General features: G+C 37.9%; 1 protein-coding gene across 6 annotated transcripts in view; it reads left to right on the top strand.

Moving 5' to 3' along the window:
• The window catches only part of VPS50 (VPS50 subunit of EARP/GARPII complex), a 96487-nt gene that overhangs the window by 4328 nt on the left and 68142 nt on the right, over positions 1-24017 (top strand). For all 6 annotated transcript variants that reach the window (XR_015734054.1, XR_015734053.1, XM_034402289.3 and 3 more), the window contains 10 exons: positions 4378-4500; positions 4799-4870; positions 6471-6524; positions 7884-7954; positions 12057-12174; positions 12257-12292; positions 13758-13840; positions 19850-19892; positions 20570-20668; positions 22268-22408. Coding sequence is in view for 4 of the 6 variants with exons in the window: in XM_034402289.3 (XP_034258180.1) it covers positions 4378-4500; positions 4799-4870; positions 6471-6524; positions 7884-7954; positions 12057-12174; positions 12257-12292; positions 13758-13840; positions 19850-19892; positions 20570-20668; positions 22268-22408 (840 nt within the window). In the remaining 2 variants the exon portion in view is untranslated. The remainder of the gene's footprint in view (positions 1-4377; positions 4501-4798; positions 4871-6470; positions 6525-7883; positions 7955-12056; positions 12175-12256; positions 12293-13757; positions 13841-19849; positions 19893-20569; positions 20669-22267; positions 22409-24017) is intronic.

The following is a 24017-nucleotide window of genomic DNA, read 5'->3' as shown; positions in this document are numbered from 1 at the left end:
TAGAAGTAATATTAAATCATAATGGTTTTATTGGATTGTTCCTGTGAGAATAATAATATGCTGAGCAGCACTGTACAAAGGCTATTCTTGCCGCCGTTATTATATGTAGAATAATGTATTTTTTTTGTCATATTTCTTTTTCGTTATTCCCAGAAGAAACAGTTCTGGAGTGTATTCTGTTTCGATGCCGGTTAATTCCTGTAATCAGTTTTGTATTTTTCCCCAATATTTTTTCGATTCTGCACAGTGCTGGAGAAACACAAATATACCCTCGGAAGACTTAATAATAAAAAAAAGATAATATGCTGAGCAGGAACATGCTAGTTAGAAAGCTAAATAATAAGTTACTGCCTTGTTTGTATGCTGAGATTCCAAGATAAAATTCAATAGGTTTACAATATTTTTTTAGTTCAGCATAAACAGATCAGGGGGCAACACAGCCATTATCTTGGTTTGAATTATAGTTGCTTGAACCCCACTAACTTGGAGGTACATGCAATATGCCAGCAATAATCAGTATGCATTATTGCAGTTCACTGAAATATAATGTAAAATGACTACCAGTTGACGACTTGCTAATTTCATATGCATTCACAACAATTTAGACCAATCCATGTGTTTTGTCATATATTCATGATAAACGTACATCTTTAATTCCATGTTCATATTCATCTCCACATAAGATTAATTCACTTTTATTCAAATCTATTCCATCTTTTCCCTTTCTTTTAATTTTACAAATATATTTTATTGCTATTTATTAAATTTGTATGCTGCTGGACACTCAGGATGCATTTTTATGCACCCTAGTCATCAATAGAAAGCTCCCATTACTGTTGATTCTAGCATATTTGGTCTAAGGAGTTTTCATACAAACGTTCTTCAGCAGAATTGCTCATTTGTTACACATCTGAGCTTATTTGTTTGTTCATTCAATTTCTACAGCTGCCCAACTCAATCAAGTGACTATGGGTGATGATATAGTAGAAATACAGCCAACACCATTGTTATTCTAGTATACTCATATTACTGTATGCAACCTAGAATAAACCATTTTAAAAAATAGCATTTCCAACTATTCCAATCATGGATTATGAATATTATGAATATGTTGATTAAAACAAGTATTGTTATGATATATCAGCTAATTTAAAAGTGACGAATAACTAGTAAAGGTAAAGGTTCCCCTCACACATATGTACTAGTTGTTCCCGACTCTAGAGGATGATGCTCATCACCGTTTCAAAGCCGAAGAGCCAGCGCAGTCCGAAGACGTTTTCGTGGTCATGTGGCCGGCATGACTAAATGCCAAAGGCGGCCCTATTTTTCTACTTGCATTTTTTACATGCTTTCAAATGGCTAGGTTGGCAGAAGCTGGGACAAGTAATGGGAGCTCACCCCGTTACACGGCACTAGGGATTTGAACTGCTGAACTGCTGACCTTTCTTTTTTTTTTTTAAAAAATAATTTTTATTAAACATTTTTTTAAAAAAACAAACAAAAACAAACAAAACAGATATTTACATCTTCTTTTCAACATCTTTGCATCAGTAATCCATATTTATACATTTTCTCTTTTTTATCTTAATCTATGTTTTATACATATATTTCTAGTATATCATATATATATATATATATATATATATATATATATATATATATATACACACATATATATATACACTCTTAATCTAAATATTTTATTTACATTTAACATAAACAGATACCTAGTTTCCTTTCCACAATTTATATCTTCCCATTTGTTTCCATATTCCTCCACCTAATTTAACCATTGTTTAGTTTTCTTTTGTCCCCCCTCCTTTCCCCCCTTTCTCCTCCAGCCATTTATACCCGTGATGGCGAACCTACGGCACGCGTGCCACAGGTGGCACACGGAGCCATATTAGTGGGCACGCCTGCTCAGCTCTGGGGCGTATGCACGTGCCACCCAGTTGATTTTCGGGCCTTCTGGGCCCACCAGAAGTAGGGAAACAGGCTGTTTCCTGCCTCTGGAGGGCCGGGGGTGGGTGGAGAAGCCCGTTTCTCTTTCCCAGATCCTCTCTATGCATCTGGGAAGGGCAAAAACAGCCTTTCCCACTCCCTTGGAGGGCCTACGGAGGCTGAAAGGGCCCATTCCCCGACTCCTGGTGGGACAGGAAGTGACATTTTTTCCTGTCCCCAGCCTCCAGAGACTCCTAGAGAGATTCCTAGAGACTCCTAGAGAGGCTCAGAGAGGCTCCTAGAGTTCTGGAGGCTGGGGACAGCAAAAATTGTCACTTCCTGTCCCACCGAGAGTTGGGAAATGGATCCTTTCAGCCTCTGTAGGGCCTTCAAGGGAGTGGGAAAGGCTGTTTCGCCCTTCCCAGATGTATAGAGAGGATCTGGAACCAGGTAAGGAAGAAAAACGGGCCTACCAGGCCATCATGTGCCAGGAGCGGGGGTGGGTGGGATTGCGTGGGCATGTGCGCGCGCGACCCCCCCGCACCCCGCTCTCCTGGCACGCGATGCCAAAAAGATTAGCCATCACTGATTTATACCATTTCTCCCAGACTAAGTAGTATTCTGTTTCATCTTTTTCTTGTATCTCCTTTGTGAGCTTATCCATTTCTGCACACTCCATAATTTTTCTAATCACCTTGTCTTCTGATGGTATGTCATTGTTTTTCCAGTTTTGGGCGAAAACTATTTGTGCTGCTGTAATTATGTGAATAATTAAGTATCTTATTTCTTTTTCATACGATCGAACTGCCAACCTTTCAATTGACATGCTCAGCATCTTAGTCACTGAGCCACCACGTTCCTGAATAACTGCTAACAGGATGCAGTTTCTTTATCACTATTAAAATATTAGGCAGGTGTAATAATTCTAAAACAAGATTAGTTTATCATGTGGACGTTCCTTCTCTTAGAACTTTTCTTAATATATCAAAAGTTGTTGAAATTGAACTTTCTAAAAATATTCAACTGCAATACTGTGGCTCTTTGGGTTTTAGAATCATAGCTATTTGTTATTAAAACTGCAATTTTAAAGATATTCCACAAGATGGCACTTTAATAAAACTTAAGAGGATGGTGAAAACATGCAGAGGGCATTTGATGGAGAACTTCTGTGTAATTCTAAAAGTACAGTTCTGTTAAAAGAAAGAATTGGTCAGTGTATGAACTGACCGGCATTTTTTCCAGTGAACATGTTTTCTTTTCCACTACTATGTGGTGTAGTTCGATCAGAAGCGACTCCATTAAGCTTCTGTTTCAAAATTTTGGGGGATTCTTTTTGCAAAATATCTTTTGAGTTGCTAAGAGAACATGTATTTATTCTTAAGGACAAGATCCCAATTCATGTTTTCATGTTTCCATTTCTCAATTCTTTCCCACATAAGATACACTGTCTCATTTCTATGTTAGAATATAGCAGGGAAAGCTAAAGCCTATGCAAAATTGAATTCTAGCTTCCCTTCCATCTTCCCAGTGGTAACTGTCCTATTTCGTTTTTGTTCCACACACTGAGGTTTCATTATATGATTGCTGATTTCAATTTGTCTCTTGATTAGTTTCTCTTTGGGTATCTTACAGCTTAGTTATGGAAGTAGGAAGCAATTAAAAAAAACAAATGCAGTAGCTTCTAGAACAATATAGGCAGAGTTTTATGCAAATGTATTGTGATAATTAAGTCATATTTTTATTAGAAAACATATTTAATATTCAAGTACAGTTAATTAAATAGAAGAAGTAAAACTTACTTATTTTCCAAAATGTTACACAGTTTTGTAAAATTTAAGGGTGAAAAATGAAACATCTGTCCTGTAAATATATTAGCTCAATAAATGCATTGTTGCAGACGTATGTTGAAAATTGTGGATATGTGTAATTTGCTTATAGTTGGAATCCACATAATGATTTTGGGGATTATTTAATCAAATGTGTACTGTATCCTACTAGAGCTATCTTGCAATTAAAATTATAAAATGTAAAATTTTATTGGGACCGATTTTTAACTGCAATTATTTCCAATTTTTACTGCAAAATTGAGAGAAACAACTAGAACAGCTTGCCACTTTGATAAGATATAATTATAATTGGATATTGGATATATTTTATATTACTGTATTACTATTAACTATATTTTATATATTGTATTCTACTTGGAGTCCAGCTGGATTGAACCAGTGTATAAACTTCTTAAATAAGTTTAAATGTTCAAATCTACACATTACATTTTAAACATTTATTGAGTAAATTAATTTATTCAGAGACAAATCTTTCTTTGCAATTTATGTATGTATGTATGTATGTATGTATACGGAACTCTATGGCTTGCCTTTTACATACTTTTTAAAAATAAATTGGTGATACATCATTTTCTGTCATATATTGAAGGAAGAACTTAGAGAACTCCGGGAGCAACCAACTGATCCTCAGGCCCAGCAGGAAATAATCAACAGCATTGAAGAAATCTATTTTTCCAATGATTCCTTTGATATTGTTAAGTATGAGTTAGAGGTAAGAACACTGACTTGGAATAACAGTGTATTTTTTTCTTCATTGCTCTGTTACTGCCATTGAAAGAGAACACTTTTTATTCATTCAATTAATTTCTACAGTGCAACTTAATTAAATGACTCTGAGTGGCTTACAATTCTAAAATTATAAAACAATTTTTAAAAATCCACAAAATAAATATAGCAGCCATGTTTTTTCTTATTTTACTAACCTGAGTCAAAGTCACATTATTCAAGAACTTTGCCCCTTAGGTTGATTTTGTATTTTTAAAATGGATTTTGATTGTGCTTATCTGTAGAAGCTACCAGTTGTTCTTAGTCTTCAGGAACTGGAAGAGTATAGAGATAAACTAAAGCAGCAGCAAGCAGCTGTAAGTAGAAAGTTCTTTCTTATTCTTCCCTGCTCATTTTATTGATTTCCATAAATCTCATTACTTCTCAGAACAATTTGACCTTGAAAACAGGTTGAAGTACTTCAGTGAATACTCAGAAATTATAATTAAGATGATCACATTTTACTTTCTGCTGTTTTTTATTTATTGCCTCATTGCCATGAACTATGACATTCCCAACCATTTGCCATTAGTCATGGTTAAGTTGGACTGATGGGATATTAAAGTTCAAAATACTTGGATGATAGACTTCTTAACCTTCTTATAACTCCATGGGACAATATAGAAGTTGCCTTTAAAGATAACAATTCAATCCCTGGCATATCCAGTTGAAAGCATTTGAGAGATATCTGTTATTCAAGAAAGTTGCCCATCCATGCCTGACTTGCATTGCTTGCTGAGTAATCTGGTTGATATTAATTAACAGCAATTTTAATTATGCTGGTCTCTAAACTTTCAAGTTTTGAAAATGAGCTTACAATAATTTCTAGTCAACTTTTGCTGGTCTGTGAAATCTAGTAGACAATACCATAGTTAAATGCATACTAAGCCTGTTAACCACAGTTTGGATACACACAGCTGTCTGAGTTAACATACCACCATACCATAAACCCAAACAAAAGAAATTGCATAATTTAACATGTGTATAAATCCAATCTGGTGATTGTGAAGAAGTTCATATAATTAGCAGAGATTCAAATATAATTTAGTTTCTTAGGATCCTTTCAAATTTTCTGCATGTCAGAGAGGAGATGGGAAGTGATCATTTAATTTGTCATCTTTTTCACCTGCTTCCAAAGGATTATTTGTGGCTGCTAGCCTCTGCATGTAGGAATTAGATGTTGGGAGTCTTGTTTTATTTAGGAAATGCATTATAATCTAAATGATATGGACAAATAAAGAGAAATTAATGCTTTGAAGGAATCAATGTAACGTAATTATTTCCTTGTCCCTCCCACAAAACCAGCTATAATTGAATAATAAATAAAAGATACTTGTCTTGTTCATTTCTTGCAAAATGCAATTTTCATATACTGGAACTCAGAATGGAAAAAAGAATTTATTAAACAGGAAAACCATTTATTTTTTTAACTTAACTGGAGTAATTCTGCATTCCGTAACCTTACCCTTTAGAGAATATATTCAGAGAATATACTTTTTAAAAAGGCAGATTTCTTTCACTCTTCTTTATAGATGAATCATTATAATTATGACATAATGCATGACCTACATTTGGCTTTTTGTACTATGTAGCATCTTAATTTTTATTTAAGTATGTTCTTCAGTTGGAAGAAGGCAGTGCAGTGGAAGGTTAATTTCATTTGTACTTCGGATTTTGGATGAAAATCTAATAATTTTTATTTGTTTAGTTTGCGAAGCATAGCAATCTAAAGGAATATTTATTACTTCTATCTCCATTTATTTAAAATGGAGTAAAATGGAGTGGAATAAAATAAAGTGGAATAAAATGTTTAAGATATATTATTTCAAATTGCTTAAGATCTTCTATGTGTATGATTCAGATTCAGTTTGATATATGTACATATTGTAACTTTAACCTTAAATGTTTCATCTACAGGTATCCAAAAAAGTTGCAGACTTGATTCTTGAGAAACAGACTGCATATGTCAAGGTAAGGTAACAGAAACAAACTAATAAATATATAAAACTTATATTTATAAAATTAAATATTTATTCTGAGCCTCATGTGTTTACTGCAGAAAGAAAACTGAACAGGATTAGTGAAAAGCCTCTAATAAATATGTCAGGTTTGTTTATGTATAAGCTTTACAACTGATGGGGTTGATATATCAGAGCTTTGGTATAGAATATAGTAATATACATAGAGTTCTTTGATGCTGAAATGCAAAAAGTGGAGTTGTTCCCCATATTGTATGTAGTCGTTTGGGATATTCTTTACCACTCCAGCAGCATATCTTTGTAGTCTTTATGGGGAGTATCCTGCAGTTAGACTTCATGTTTATTTTCTAAGAAAATAAAGGTCATTCTGAAGGTTGGTACTTGGCTTTGTTGCATAGCATTTTCCAACTTCCCGTTTGGTTTTCTTTAATTAAGAAACTCTAAAAATAAATTAAGATGGAATTGGGGGCCTGATTAGAACCAAGGAGGTATATGAAGGCACTTGTGATTGTAGGTAACACATTATTTAACCCTTGGTTGTTGTTGTTTTTTTACTTTAAGCCCTTTTGGCTATTTCATAGCTTGCTATTTAAGCAATTCAGTAGCTTCCATTTAAAAGAAAGAAGTCTAGACAAAGGATTGAGAGACCTGTTTGAGTGGATATTACTTCTTGTGAACATTCAGAAGCGTCTTTATTTTCCAATGAGTCATTATTCTCATTATTATTTTTATATCATATCCGAAGTTCTTTTGAAAAGCCAAAAAGCAGTTTGATTGCAGTTTGAAAAACCGCTATCAGTGTTGAAAAATTGCATATTTCATGTTCAGCACTAGCGGTATATTTAATTGAATTCTTGAGCCAGACCAGAAACGGTTAGTGACCAGAAACCTCGGTGGCAAATGATGCTGATTGCTTGGGGACATGTTGTGCTTTGTATCATTTTATTCCATGTTCCTTTCTTTCTGTTCAGCTCCACATAGCACAAACTGCATATTACTGTTATTTGAATATTTGCTTCATCCTTTTGATTCTTGTTATTGGGCAAGAACAGATTCTGATTTACATGTATTTTCCTTAATGGCAAACTATGCATTGAGGAATTTTGTTCAAAGAAACAGCTACAATTCTTGTCAAAATTACAATTTGGTGTCAGGATCTAATGCATTTCTAGTGTGAGTTATCTTTCTGCAAGTGATGAATTCCTACATTGTCTTCATTAGATCATTATCATGGTTTACTTGCATTTTTAACTGTTCTTTACCTTTTATATAAAATGTTTGAGAGCATTGCATTTTGATCAATGGTTCTATTTCCCTGGAAAGCTAAATGGACTTTATTACATTTCTGTAGGAACTTGAACGAGTTACATCATTGCAAACAAGCCTTCAGTTAGCTGCTGTTATCTGTACAAATGGAAGACGGTATGATATATTTTTGGATTAAATTTAATTTGCTTTAGAAAATAAAACTTCATAATTGCTTTATTGTTTTGTTTTGTCTCATTTATATAAATACAAAACATATAAAGACATTGCTATAAGACATTGCTGGCTTATATATCTGTTAGTCCAATTCATCATGCCCAATACGGAGTATGAATATGATTGTTGAATGAAAAGTAATGCCTCCACTCCCACATGTTTAATTTTTATGGGGATAGTTTAATGAATGAAGCAGGAAAATAATCCTTGAAATGATCTCTTTTGTCACTGGCATTCATTTCTGTATATAACCATCATGCATTTCTGCCATAATAGACAAGATTTATTTTTTTCATACAAAATTTTAGTTTACTCAAAAAAGATTAAAATAAAAACACCAAAATATTTTAAAGAAAACAACAGAAAAAATACAATAAAGAGACATTTTAAAAGTGTCTCAAAGAAATTAATAAATATATATCAAGGGCGTCAAACTCATGGCGTCACAGCGGCGTCACATGATGTATCAGGACTTTTTTTCCCTTTTGCTAAACTAGGCGTGGCCGTGACCAGCACGTGATGCATCCGGCCTGTGGGCTGCGAGTTTGACAGCCTTGAGACACATCTAATGTCCTCCCTAGTTGAATGCTTATTAGTATAATACAGCAATTTTGGTTTCTCCCCTCCTTGCGTAACAGGCCAAAAGAATTTCAAACTTGTTAAACTACTAAATCTAGTGACAAATTGTTAATAGACAAGATTCTTAAAAGTATCATGAAGGAATATTATATTTTGTCTCTTCATGCAAGTCCTGACAGTCCTTTCCACATTTTCATTTGAGTGAAACAGATGCCTGTGAAAGTAGTCCTTCAATTTGTTGGAAAAAACAAAAGTTGTACCACCAAATTGACATTTCTCCATGGCAGATGGGGTAAGAAAGGGAAATTTAATTTCACAACTGCATTTTCAGTGGCTTATGAGGTGTGATGCTTAGCATTAACATTTAGCAGCATTTTCTTCTGCTTAATCATTGTTTGAAAGTTTTGAGTATTGCATCATAGCTCCCTGTTAATAATGTCAGGTTCAAGAAAAGGGATCATGCATTTCACACAAATCAGTTTTTTCCAGTTTACTATCATTGTATTTTTTGGACCAGTGATATACCCTGCTCATGTCAACACAATTATCATCATTAAAACTTGTGTTTGGTGTTGATTTTAATTGAAGCAATCCCTTTGGCAGTCAAAAAAGTCAACCATGTTGGAAAGTACTCACTTCAAACTTCCGTTTCATGAACAATAGCAACATAGATTTTTCTCACAGCAACTTTCTACCAACTTAATGTTAAGGCATGAATGTTAAATAGACCCCTGATAATTAAACAATCACTTCTCTGACCTTCCATATATAATTTTGTTCTTCATTAGAAGTTATTTGCACAGCATGTGAAGCCATCTTGTTGATGGACCCAACATGACATCTGAATGCAGCTTGTAGGTAATTAAGAAAGTATTACTTGTTGGAGTTCCGGTTTGGTGTCGTGGCGATACAGTCGGGGAAATAGCAGGGCTCTGATGAGCCCCACGAAAACTCTAACTGACAAACCGCCGCTGAAAGGTCTGTGGACCGAACCTGTCCTGCAGGGACAGGGGAAAGAGAGGGACATCTTGGGTGGCTGAGAGGAACAGGCAAGTTCCTCGGAGGCCAGAGGAAACTCTCTGAGTCGGTGACGGGGGGATGGCAGCCATGGCGGCTGCCACGAAGGGACAAACCGGGAAAAGAAATGCGCAGGAGGAAGGAAAGAAGAACGACGTGTTTTGAAGCCTGGTGAGTGACACCGACCCAGGCAAGAAACAGCGTTTTGAGCATAAATATCTATTAATAAGACCCCAAGTCTGAAACAGCGGCTGGAGGTCTTTGGGGTTTGAAGATCTTCTAAAGTAATAACAAGGGTTAAAGACCCATTAAGGGATTTGCTTCAGTAAAGATCGATTGGAATGAACTGACTATTAATGAAATACAATTAGAAAATTAAGATCTTCAAATTGAAATAGATTAATTTTTTTTTGTGGAAAAGAGAAAAGCGATTGGCACCTTTAAAAGTCAGATAAAGCGAGATGGTTACATAATTGCTTTAAAATGGAGACTGAAACTGACTAAGCAAAAATGTTGATTGTAAAGTCTTGCCGTCTGCTTGAAAAGGAACCATTTTGACTAGATACTAACTTTGGATTACCTTAAAAATAACTTTGAACTTTCGGATTTTGGGGATTCCTATTCTGTCTAAAGGATAACAAGAACAGAAGAAAAACAATGGAATTATATTTAAAAAAAAAACAAAACTTAACTGGCGTAGCAACAAAAGATTTGGCACAGGAACAAAAGTGGGGAAGCTGATGGATTTTACAGAGAACAGATTCTACATTAGAACTAAAATGACATAACAGAGTTTGAAGCACGGAAGTACTGTTTAAACACTGGAATAATTATGGACAGATAAGGAAATGAAGAAATAAAACTGATAAATTTAAAAGCAATGCTTAAATGTTTAAATGTTTAAATGAGATCTAAATAAAAGCAGGAGGTGTCTATGGAGAAATATGAAGTCAAAGTGTTTAAAAATGATATTTCTGTAAAAGTATAATTTGATGTAACATGTTTTAACTTTAAATTGTAAACAAAGTTGAGAAGGATAAATATGGTTAATTGTTAATGAAATAATTAATTGGATGATATAATAACACACAGATGGAAGTAATTGGGATTGAATTTAATATATATTGAATGATGAAGAAATAGGTGGGAAACACCCTGGAAGAGTATATTTGGAAATTGTTGATTAATTAATAAATATATTGGAAAGGAAATACTTAAAACAAGAGGTGGAGATGTGGAGGAAAATATGCTGGAAATCAGCCTAAATAAAAGATGCTGGAAATCAGCCAAACAATTGTTGGGAGTAGGGAGTTAAAATGCTGGAAATCAGCCAAAAAATAGTTGGAGTTATGGAGGAGAATATGCTGAAATTCAGCCAAAATAAAACATGCTGGAAATCAGCCAAATAACAGGTGGAGCTAGGGAGGATAAAATGCTGGAAATCAGCCAAAAAATAGATGGAGTTATGGAGGAGAATTGCTGAAATTCAGCCAAAACAAGACATGCTGGAAATCAGCCAAATAATAGGTGTAGCTATGGAGGATAAAATGCTGAAAATCAACCAAATAATAGTTGTGGAGTTAGGGAGGAGAATATGCTGAAATTCAGCCAAAACAAGATACGTTGGAAATCAACCAAAAAACAGGTGGAGTTAGGGAGAATAAAACGCTGGAAATCAGCCAAACTGAATTACGTTGGAAATTAGCTAAATAATAGTTGGAGATATATATAAAGGGTGAAAAAGAAAATGAGTTTTTATACAAAAAGTTTTTAATAAGTTTTTACACAAAAGTTCTTTGTGTAAAAATTTAAGATTTAAAGACTGGATGGGTCTAGATACTAAAAAGCACAGTAAGAATTTTGATCAATAAATGGAAATAAAAGTTAATGTTGGAACTTAAGATAGGAGGTGATAAAATAGTAAGGTAAACATTTAGATTAAGAGGTTAGATTATTATTACTATTTTTTTTTAGGGAAAAAAACTTTTGTATTTTGATATTGTCGTTAAAAGAAGTAATGGAGAAGAATTTGGAAATAATTGGATTGATTTTTGATATAATAGAATGGTTTAATTAAGATGCTAGAATTTATGTTATAAATATTTGTTTTTATTTGGAACTAAAAGATGTAATGGTGAAAATTTTTTTATGAAAATGTAAGCGAGATTACCTACCTATGACCAGATCAAGACTTTGTTCTTGAAAGATATATTTTATGCTTATGTTTGAAAAAAATAAAAAAATATTTTGAAAAAAAGAAGAAGAAAGTATTGCTTGGGAAATGTATGGAAATGTATTATTGTATTGAATCTTTTCCCCAAGCTTTTGGATGATATTTGACTGAACTCTGCATTAACCTCCGATTGAATATTTGAAGATTAGTGCAATATTACTTTAAGTTTTTGATAAAAGCTTTGATTTCATTAAAACAAAATGTTTTATGCAGGCATCTGAATACAGCCAAGGAGGGTTTTACTCAAGCCAGCTTGGGTCTTCTTGCAAATCAACGGAAACGCCAGTTACTAGTTGGGCTGCTAAAATCTCTAAGAACAATAAAAACTCTGGTATGAACAGAACATATAATTGACAAATTAATATCTTAATTTTAGTGCCACATATAATAATACCTTTCTTTTTAATTTTTAGCAACAGACTGATGTCCGTTTGAGTGAAATGTTGGAGGTAAGAAATAGATGTAATTGAGGTTGAAAAATGTTATTCATTCTATAAATTCCAAAGATATTAGAATAACCACCTTGACATTGTCCAAATTTGAGACTGCAGCTTTCAGAATTCGCAGCCAGTATAAGGCCATTGCTATACAAGTTAATGAAAAGTTGTGTAGCTTCTTTTAGAAGGGAGATACAGTCTGAGTTATTACTCCATGTCTTGACACCACTTGGCTCTTATTGCCAAGCTTCAGTGAGCAGTGTTGGAGGGCATGTTCTTACTAAAGCCAGGACAGGCTTTTGCTCACAGATAGCAACGTAAAATAGTGTTTTCTGGTTGTTGCAGTTAGCAGGAATACAGTATGTTTCGACAAATTTCTGATGCATAGTTGTGGGATCCTTGGTGATCTCTGAGCTAAATAACATCATTGTTAGTAAAGGAGTAGGGTTTGCTCTCATTTTATACTAGTGGTTTGCTCTGCCAATGTTGGTGGCAGTGGACTTGGTGGTTCCTTGATTGGGCTGTTTGCTTGTTTGTCTGAGTTGATAATTTCTTGATTGGGATATTGTTTGCTTCTTGATTGTTGGTCTAGTGTTAATCTTGGCATTAATCTCTGCTTATCTGGATGTTGATTTCTGACGAGGTTTTTGTTTCGTTTTTGGCTTTTTGATTTTTCTTTTGAATGGTATGTAGCTACTGTTTATATCTATGTTCCTGTTGATGACTGATTTGTCTGAGTGCCAGGCTTTCAGGAATTTTCTAGCAATTTTGGGCTTGGCTTGGCCTAAGATGCTCATAGTTTCCCAGTTGAAACTATGGTTAAGTCTGTCCATGTGTGGTGAAATTAAGAAGTTTTCATTATGTCTTCGGACTTCTTGTTGTTGTTCATGTTCTTTTAGTGTTCTGTCTGTTTGTCCTATGTAATGACTATTGCAGTCTTTACACTGTATGTTGTAGGCAATTCCTATTTTTTCTTCTTTTGGTTTACTTAGGATGTTCTGGAGGGCTTTATTCCATTGTTGTTTTGATGGGGAAATCAGATTGCCCCACAGAGATCTTTTCATCTTAGTGAATTTATATTAATGTTTCTAAACCTCAGCAACTTTAAAGATGACTGGACCTTAATTCCTAGTACTGCTGGCTGAGGAATTCTGGGAGTTGAAGTCCACACATCTTAAAGTTGCTGAGGTTGAGAAACATTGGTCTATATCAGGGGTGTCAAATTGGCGGCATGTGCAGGCCACGCCCACTCCAACTCCGCAAATGTGAAAAACGTTGTGAAATGTCACGTGACGCGGTGAGTTTGACACCCGTGGTCTATATTATCTTACATTGGCCTGAAGACTGCAGCTTCATGGAGATGGACTAGTGATGTTTCATGATTTGCACTGTTAAAAGTCTGAAAGTATAATAGCTATGCCCTCTTTCATAGTCTCTGCCCAATTGCTTTTTAATATATATATTTGATTTCTTACAGGAGGAAGATTATCCAGGAGCTATACAATTGTGCCTGGAATGCCAGAAGGCAGCTAGCACTTTCAAACACTACAGTTGCATAAGGTAACACCGGAGACATTTTGTGAAGCTGATTCTTTCTTGGAATCAAATAGGATGAATGAAGAGGCAAAGCGGCATTTTACACAGTTGTTAGTTACTTTGAATTTAGTTGGCTTTGATTCTAGGGATTAATTTTCTAATTAAATTAAAATGGTATACGTATATGTTTAATGCTTTTAAATTGTACTTTAATAAAGTTTCTGCGATGCAAGTCGTGGCTGCTAACTATGACAGTGCACTTGATTCTTAAGGGGCTTAGTTGTTATGCAACATAATATTTCTATTCCAACATTAATTGATTGTCTTGTACTGAAGGCTGTAAAGTCTCTGCTGCATAAAAACTATATTTGCAATGCTAAGCATACATCTGGGGACTGGGGCATACTTTAAGATTAATATGCATAGAGTTGGACTGCGTGGTAGAAATGCTTAGACTTACTTTGTACATGATGCTAGACCAAAATGTGATTTGTTTGTTTTTGGCATGACATATTATGTAAATCCAGTCTCCGACTTGTTTGCTTGCTTATTTATAAAGTTTGTTTTTATAAACTTTATAAATGTTTTTAATTGTAATTTTAATAAAATTACTATAAAGGTAAAGGTTCTCCTCGCACATATGTGCTAGTCATTCCTGACTCTAGGGGTAGGTGCTCATCTCCGTTTCAAAGCCAAAGAGCCAATGCTGTCAGAAGATGTCTCTGTGGTCATGTGGCCGGCATGACTAAAAGCCAAAGGCGCACGGAACCTATAGGTGGTCCCTATTTTTCTACTTGCATTTTTTATGTGCTCACCCCGTTACGCGGCACTAGGGATTTGAACTGCTGAACTGCCGACCTTTCGATCGACAAGCTTAGCGCCTTAGCCTGAGCCACCGCGTCCCTTAAAAATTAAAATTATTTACCTTTAAAATTACTATAAAAATCAGTAAATAATTATTGCTAGGTAACCCCATTTTGTATTCAATTTCAGTAGGAACTTGTCTTTTCGCCAGACCCAAGGAAAACATGGGTTTTTTTAGTGTGTTTCAAAAGTCAAATAGGCTTAAGGTTGGTCATCTTTCAAGGAAGGGATGGTTCCAAGCAGCAGGTTCTGCTAAAAGGGACATGGATTTTACAAATTGCGCTGCTGTGGAATCTGAGAGCTTGGTGTGTCACCACCTTACTCCCCTCACTTGCCAGAAACACTCCTTTTCCAAATTGCAAGACTGCTCCGAAACAAACCTGCTTTCTAGTTCCACCATGTTTCTCTGCCACTGTGGAACTGGGGAGCTTGACGCACCATCACCCTGCTCCCCTCACTTGCCAGAAGCATTCCTTTTCCAAACTGCAACAAGTTTGTGGTGCTAAAATAAAAAAAAGGAAGATCAGCCTTTCCAGCTTCTTGCAAAAAAAATTAAGATCTCATGAAGTTGAAAAGGCTGATTTTAGTTTTTTTTTACTCCATGAACTTGCCTCATGGAGTTGCTTGGTCTTTTCTGCTCCGCATTAGGGAAAGCAACAACTTTGGAGGATTCTCTTTTGGTTTCCTATGCTTTCCTTCCTTTTGCATTTCTCCAGAGAAAGAAAGGTGTCTTGGGCTGCGGGGAAAAATGCAATGGAGCTGGAAAGCAAGTCTGTTTAGCAGCCCCTCTTGAAATTTGAAAAAGGAGTGCTTTTAGCAAGCGAGGCGTGCCAAGCTCTCCAACTCCATGGTGGTACAATTTGTGAAATCAGGGCAGTTTCGGTGGTCCGGCAACTGGCAGAGCAGGACTGCACCCACTTCTGAGAGAGGCTAGGGCTTGGCAGAGAAGGAGAGAGGCTGGCCTGCCATTTCTCTACCTGGCTGGACAAGGCCTCCAACACCCAAGTCTGTGCAGGAAGAGAGTGTGGGCAGTGCAGGGCTATCAAGCATGGTGCCAAAGGTAAGTTAGTGGTTAGTGATGGGGTGGAGAGGAAATGTTTAAGCAGCTTGGGACCCCAAGGGGTGGGAAGAGAAGCACTGGATCTCTGAGTGGGTGAGGGAAGGCCTTTGGTGCTGGACATTGTGGTCTTGTCCCTGCACTTTCCATAGTCTTCCCCATTTCTGAGATACCCCATGCGCTCTTAACGACCTGCACATTTGATTAACTGGAGGGATAAGGCTCGTTCTTTTAATTGGCAGACTCCATTACATTCATAACTCAAGGATTACCTGTATACAGCATATTTTCTTTAACATACAAAATTTCTATCTGAACTTTCTTTTCCTCAATGGAATGGTGCTGTTTTCTTTTGACTATTTTCCAGCAAATAGAGACTAAAATAAACTGGAGTTTTAACATGCTTTAATTGTTTCAATAAATGAATGCCACAAGTGAATAGTTTTGGCATAATTAATTACATCATTGAAAGGCCAAATAATTATTCTGAGAACAATTGTAATTTATTTGTTTCGTGTTAGGGATTTGAGGTATAAACCATAGATTTCCATCAGTTAACTTTGATATGAATAAAGTGGCTTTCTGGCAGGGTTTATATAGATGTTTCTTTTTTAAAGGATCCCAACACAGTTAATTCTAGAATGGAATATAAGCTCAATTTATAAAAAACAGATGGCTTGTTGCCTGCTTCTTTCTTTGGTTGCTCCTATTTGTCCCCCCTTCATAAGAAATGGAGTTGAGAAAGTGTCCTTTCTGAGTGAATGGATACTTATTTCTATATTTTGATTCTGTCCAGTCTCAGAGGCTGAATATGTCTCACTAAGGTCTATGTCCGTGATGGCGAACCTATGGAGCCATATTGGTTCCATGCGAGCTCAACTCCAGCACACGTGCACACTGGCCAGCTGATTTTCAGGCCTTCTGGGTCCACTGGAAGTCAGCAAACAGGCTGTTTCCGGCTTCTGGAGGGCCTCCAGGGTTGGGTGGGTGGGCAAGGCCTAGAAAGGCTCTGGAGCCTGGGGACGGCGAAAAATGGGCCTACCAGGCCCACCGTGCCATCATGTGCCAAAAGCGGGGGAAGCTCACACATGCGGGGGCGGGCGCATAGAATTATCGGTGTGAGCACGCACGCATGCGACCCTCCCACACTCCCCTGCTTTTGGCACGTGATGGCAAAAAGGTTAACCATCACTTGTCTATGTGATGGTGTATAAGGTTAGGAAGATGATGATTTTGACAAAATGTTACCAATAATACTGTTTCTACCCAGTTTTTTTAAAAAATTCCTTATAATAGTTTTTTGAAAGTTAATTTTTTAAATTAATATGTTTTCATTTTCAATTGTTTTCAATAGTTTTATGCTTTGATATTTCGTTGCTTTATGAACAAATACCTTTTATTGCAATTCTATAGGGGTTCTAGTTTTAGCCTATTTTACCTCTAGTTACTGTATTTTTCGGTGTATAAGATGCACCCTGCCACCAAAAAAAAGTGGGTGGAAATATCTGTGCATCTTATATTGTGATCATTTGTGATCTTATTCAGGAGGGGGGAGCGGACCTGGCGGATATTACGGAGACCTGTTTGGGCCAAGAGGGGGGGTCCCCCTCATTGAGATGTGCCCACCCGGTTTCCATGCATTTCATCAGCCGAGGGCACAGAGGAGGGGCGGGGGGGTGGCAGTTGTCATTAGAGAAGGTCTTGGTCCGAGGGAGGCCACTGTTCCTCAGACAGCTGGATGTGAGTCCCTCCTTGTGAAGTGGGGTCATGGGGTGCAGATGGGCGTGCTGGTTACGTACCTGACTCCCTGCCACGTAGCGGCAGCCCTGCCCGAGCTGCTCAACGTTATAGCCGTGGTAGGCGGTTGACACCCCCAGGCTTATGGTCATGGGGGATTTTAACCTGCCATCCGCTGGTGAGGTGTCTGAGATGGCTCGGGAGTTCATGGCTTCCATGACGGCCATGGACCTGACCCAGTTAATTCATGGCCCTACTCACACGGGGGAAACACGCTGGACCTGGTTTTTGTCTCTGGTCAGTGGTTGAGTGAACTTGAGATAGGGGATATAGTGATCGAGCCCTTGTCATGGTCGGATCACTCCCTTCTTCGCTTTGACCTTCGAACCGCTGCACCCCACCGCAGGGAGGCCGAACCGTTGAGGTGGTTCCGCCCCAGGTGCCCGATGGATCCAGATAGGTTCCAGACGGAGCTTGGGCCATTTCCTGAGGCTCTGGCACATGGCTCGACTAAGGAGCTGGTGGTCGCCTGGGATAGGGCGGCCGCTGGAGCTTTGGATCGGGTCGTGCCTTTGCGGTCTCTGATCCGGCGCCGATCTCACCTGGCTCCTTGGTTCACCGAGGAGCTGAGGGAGATGAAGCGCCGGAAAAGACGCCTGGAGAATGGTTGGAAGGCCAGCCATTCTGAATCTGACTGAACACTGGTAAGGTCTCATATTGAGACCTACCTGGTGGCCAAGTATAACTATTTTGCCGCTCTTATTGTGTCATCAGATAATGTTTAGGGTGACCCGCTCCCTGCTCCACCAGGAAGCGCGGGAGGACCCCTTGGAGGGTAGAGCCGAGGATTTTGTACAGTATCTGAATGACAAAATCGCTCAGATTCTGGAACACCTGGACTCTGACTGGGTAGATTCAGAGGGGAGGACAGAGGCAGGTCTTGTGAGTATTATCTGGGGAGAGTTTGATTCTGTGACGCCCGAAGACGTGGACAGGATACTGGGCAGACTGAGCACAGCCACATGTTTACTGGACCCGTGTCCCTCCTGGCTGGTGCTGGCCTCTCGGGAGGTTACACGAGGCTGGCTCCAGGGGATTATAAATGCTTCTCTGAGTGAGGGTGCCTTGAAAGAGGCGGTGGTGAGGCCTCTCCTCAAGAAGCCTTCCCTGGACCCGGCAGTGTTGGCAAATTACCGTCCAGTCTCCAACCTTCGCTTCGTTGCGAAGGTTGTTGAGAGTGTGGTAGTGCGACATATCCCTCAGTACCTGGATGAATCGTCGTATCTGGATCCATTCCAGTCGGGCTTCAGGCTTGGGTACAGCATGGAAACGGCATTGATCGCGTTGGTTGATGATCTCTGGAGGGCTCGGGACAGGGGTTGTTCCTCTGTCCTAGTCCTATTAGACCTCTCAGCGGTTTTTGATACCATCGACCATGGTATCATGCTGCACCGGCTAGAGGAGTTAGGGGTGGGGGGCACTATCCTATGGTGGTTCTCCTCCTTTCTCTCTGATCGGTTGCAGTCCGTGTTGACAGGGCGGCAGAGGTTGACCCCGAGGCCCCTTGTATGTGGGGTGCCACAAGAGTTGGTCCTCTCACCCCTTCTGTTCAACATTTATGTGAAGCCGCTGGGTGAGATCATCCGTGGTTTCGGGGTGAAGTACCATCAGTATGCTGACAACACTCAGCTGTACATCTCCACCCCGGACCACCCCAACGATGCCCTTGAAGTGATGTCCCGGTGCCTGGAGGACGTGCGGATCTGGATGGGGAGAAACAGACTCAGGCTCAACCCATCCAAGACCGAGTGGCTGTGGTTTCCGACATCCTGATATAGTCAGTTGGTGCCATCACTGACTATTGGGGGTGAGTCATTGGCCCCCACGGAGAGGGCTTGCAGCTTGGGTGTCCTCCTGGACTCACGGCTGTCTTTGGAAGAGCACTTGACGGCCGTGGCCAAGGGGACTTTTTATCAGGTCCTCCTGATTCGCCAGTTGCGTCCCTTTCTGGATCGGGACTCGTTAAATACGGTCACTCATGCTCTCGTTACTTCTCGTCTGGACCACTGCAATGCTCTCTACGTGGGCTCCCCTTGAGGAGCACCCGGAGGCTCCAACTGGTCCAGAATGTGGCTGTGCAGGTGGTTATGGGAGCGGCGTTGCGCTCCCATGTGACCCCCCCATCCTGCGCGAGCTGCACTAGTTCCTGGTTATCGGATGTTTTAGTATAAAATGTATTGTGCATAATATTTTAGAAGAATGACCTTAAAATGTTTCTGAAACGATATTAATATTCATTGTCATTTGAAAAAAAAAATGCAACTTCTGAAATTTGAAAATGTTAGGACTTCTAATGGTTGTCTTTTGTTTTGCAGTGAATTGAATTCAAAATTACAGGACACCTTGGAGCAAATTGAGGTGAGTTTAGTTGAGTGTAAGTAGTTTCACCCATTAAATGATAAAAGTATTTTCATCATGCTAGATCAAACTGAAATCCTATTTATTCCAGCATTCTGTTCCCAGAGAATTTAATCAGATTCAGGATGCAAGTTCAATAACTCTTTTCCTACTGTTGTTCCTTATGCTGACTTTGAACTAAAGATAACCTGCAGTATAGGCATTTGGATTAATAGCTTTAAGATCCAGAAATTTGCTAAATTACAAAAGCCTTCTAGCTTGGTGGTTTTCACCATATCTTAGCAAAGACTTCTATCATTTCATTATTGGTATGTACTGTCCGCCCAGGATTTTACACACAATTTGGATTCATTGTGTTCAATAATCCTACTTCTGTTATAATTAGGGTTTTGAGAAAATAGAAGAAACTTCTATATCCAATTTGTCCACAACCCATATAATTTACATGCCTTTATCATAGCCCATACTTGCATTTTAATTAAACACTAAAACTGTAAAGCTCATGAGGAATTAATCATTTCTATAGACCATTTAGCCTACTCAATATACCAAAAGTAAGTTCCTCATACCTTAGTTTGAAGGCGTTTTTTTTAAATTGTGAATGCATCAAATATATTTGAATTGTAGTTTTTTAAATACTACCTTTTACTAAATACTAAATTATTTTTACTTTACAGGAGCAGTTAGATGTTGCACTTTCTAAAATATGCAAGAACTTTGACATAAACCATTATACTAAGGTGCAACAGGCATACAGGCTACTTGGAAAAACACAGGTTAGTATTCTCTTGTTCAAATTGCATCCTGATATGCAGTGGGTTAGCCTGTCTTAATATTTCACACTTGTGACCATAAAGCATACCCGTAGTCATGTGATCAAAATTCAGGCACTTGGCAACTGACATGTATTTATGTCAGTTACATCATCCTAGTGTCCAGTGATCATCATTTGTAACATTCAGAGCTGGCTTCTGACAAGCAAAGTCAGTGGGGAAGCCAGATTCTCTTAACAACTGCACAATTTACTTCATTGCAGTGATTCGCTTAAGAACTGTGCCAAAAGGGGGGTAAAATGGAGCACAGCTCACTTAATAACTCTCTTGTTTAGCCATAGAAATTTTGGACTCAATTGTGGCCATAAGTCAAGGACTATACATGTGCGTGTGTGTATGTGTGTTTGTAGAGACAGAGAGGGAGAGACAACAGACAGAGGGAGGAAGAGAGAGAGAGAGAAATACAGAGCACAGCTGAAGGAAAATTGAGTCTTGAAAATGAAAAGCTTTATTTGAATGTTCATTCATGGCACCGAAAATCAATTTTAAATCATGTGCATATTTCTTTTTAAAAGAGCTAACTTCGCATTTAATTATCCCTGGAGAAATAGATAGAATCATAAATGATTAAAGCATAGCCTCAAAATGTCAATGTAAGAACAGCAAAATATATTTGTTCCTCTTAGTCCAACAGTGTGTTCTTTCATAGTTCTCTGTTTTATCTTACAATTATACATTTCTCTGGAGGGAAAAGTACACTTTTGACTGGGAAACACTCAATTGCTAATTTCTGATATTATTCATGAATGAAAAAATGGGAGTATTTTGAGATCTAATTATATTGAGGTGGGAGCAAAATATGACTCTTATTCTAATTTTGGGAATGTCATTTTTATTCACTTCTGGGAAAGAAAACCTAGGAAAAGAAACAAGGAAACCCCTGACCTTCAATTTTCATTTGAATATAAAGAGATACAGATGATCAAATTTGCTATAATGGATGGGAAAGTGTACTTTGAAGTCCATGGTGGAAGAGCCTCTGTGCTGTACTACAGGTCACTTCTGCTGACTATCGGCTGCCTGCAATTTGGCAATTCAAATCTCACCAGGCTCTAGTTGACTCAGCCTTCCATCCTTCTGAAGTGGGTAAAATGAGGACCCAGATTGTTGGGGGAAATAGGCTGACTCTGTAAAACTGCTTAGTGAAGGTTGCAAAGCACTGTTTGAGCTTGGTTCTTTGTTTGCAGCTGTTTCGTTGTGCAATTAGGTAATATAAGTGTGAATGAATTTGAGATTTGCTCCCTATTTATATACAGTATCTTACCCTGCCAGTTTTGGTGGCAGTATGGTTTCCTGCTTAGTGATTCCTTGATTAATGTATTGTTTCCTACCTGATTGTTTGACTACTTATGCTATTGTTACTTAGGAAGGTAATGATCTGCAAACAAACCAAATTCAGAAAGTGCCAAGGATTTCATAGTTTAATCCTGAGCTATAGATATATAGATAAATTCACTTTGTTGGAGTTGCAGAGTGTCCAAATAGAATTAGGGAACTGAATGATTATATGATGCCTTTAAATCCTCCTTCATTTCTATCCAGACAGCCATGGACCAACTACATATGCACTTTACTCAAGCCATTCACAATACAGTATTCCAGGTTGTTCTAGGGTATGTTGAATTGTGTGCAGGAAACACCGACACCAAATTTCAGAAGCTTCAATACAAGGATCTTTGCACAGTATGTAGTTCTGCAGTGGTGTTGAACTTCTAATATTTGTATATGCTGATGTGTCTACCTATTTTCAAAAGCAACCTTTTAAAATTAAGTCCATATTTAATTTGGGATAAAAATGTGTCATAAAAATAAAGTATGATAAGATGGATAGGTAAATTAAAAAGCATATTTATTTATAAATGTAGAAAGTCATCCCTCTCAACTAATGACTGAGCAGCTAGCAATATAGAAAACACAAAGTAGAACAAAATGGAGTAAAAACAGTGCAAAACAATGCAATGCCAATGCAGTGTAAAGTGATAAGGCCCATTGCAAAACATCTCCCATAATAAATCGTAAAGCATGTATGTCTCAACTAATATCCTGGCCTTGCTGCCTGAGAGAAAAATAAGAATGCTAGTAAAGACAAGACCTTCAAAATTCTGGGAGGAGGCAGCTTTAGAGTAGAACTACTTAATGAAGTACTTGGATAGAGTTGGATAGAGTTTACCAAGGAATCCCTAGACCCGTGATGGCAAAACTATGGCACCCGTGCCCAAAGTGACACACGGAGCCATGTCACTTGGTATGCATGGTTTTGTCCGTTCCTGTTCCGTGTTTCTGGCACACGTGCATGCATGACAATCAACTTCCCTTTGTGTGTGTGCCAGTACCGGAAACCGAAAGAGCTGGTATTCCATTTTTCTGCGTAAGCATGCACACCAGCCAGCTGATGGTTGTACGTGCATACATGCCAGTAACCGGAAGACTAGCTGTCCGGCATGCATGTGCGCGCCAGAAACCAGAAGTTCATTTTTGGGTGCACACATGCGTCCTGGGCAGCTTTTCTTCTGGGTTGTGGGTCAGACGGGCATGCATGCTCCCTTTTCAGCACTCGGTGCCGAAAAGGTTCGCCATTACTGCCCTAAACTATAGGTTAGACCAGGAAGCTAAAAAAATAAATTCCCAAAAAAAGCAGCAATGGGACATTTAATACCAGGAAGTCTTTAAATTTTAAAGAAGTGTTTGCATATGGATCCTGGGATTTTTCACTTAATTAAGCACAATCATCAGATTTAATGGGAAGTGACTATTTTAGGAATTGAATTAATTCTTAACATTTTGAAAACCTGGGGAAAATTGTATATATTGTACCTAGCTTGTTTGGAGCATTTAAAACACATATTTTTCTTTAAAAGAACACATCTATGTCCCATGTTCTTAATTTAAGCAGGCTAATTGACAAGGTAGGAAGAATCCTTCAGATTTTAAGTGCTAACGCCTGCTGACTTTTCAGACTAATGGTTTATTTAAAGCCTGCTAATTACTAGAGTAGCAACAATCCATGAATGTTTTTTGGGAAATTTATGTCACTTAGGAAGTACAAGAGTTACAAATATTTTATATTAAATGGAAAGTGGTCTGTTTTATTATTGGAAAAGAATGTGTGTTTTTTTTTAAAATAGCAATCCATTTTAGAAGTCTATGGACATTTTCAGTCATGTCCTAAAGGTGCTTTTTCAAGAGGCAACTGGATTTTCTGATTTTTCTTTGAAGTCGTTTCGCTTCTCATCCAAGAAGCTTCTTCAGCTCTTCAGAAATGCCTTCAAAGAAAAACCAGAAAGTCCAGTTG

Source organism: Pantherophis guttatus, chromosome 4, assembly GCF_059756535.1.
Source record: "Pantherophis guttatus breed Tessera chromosome 4, ASM5975653v1, whole genome shotgun sequence".
Lineage (NCBI taxonomy): Eukaryota > Metazoa > Chordata > Lepidosauria > Squamata > Colubridae > Pantherophis > Pantherophis guttatus.
The sequence above is the reverse complement of the archived record's forward strand: the minus strand, read 5'-3'. Positions and strand labels throughout refer to the sequence as shown.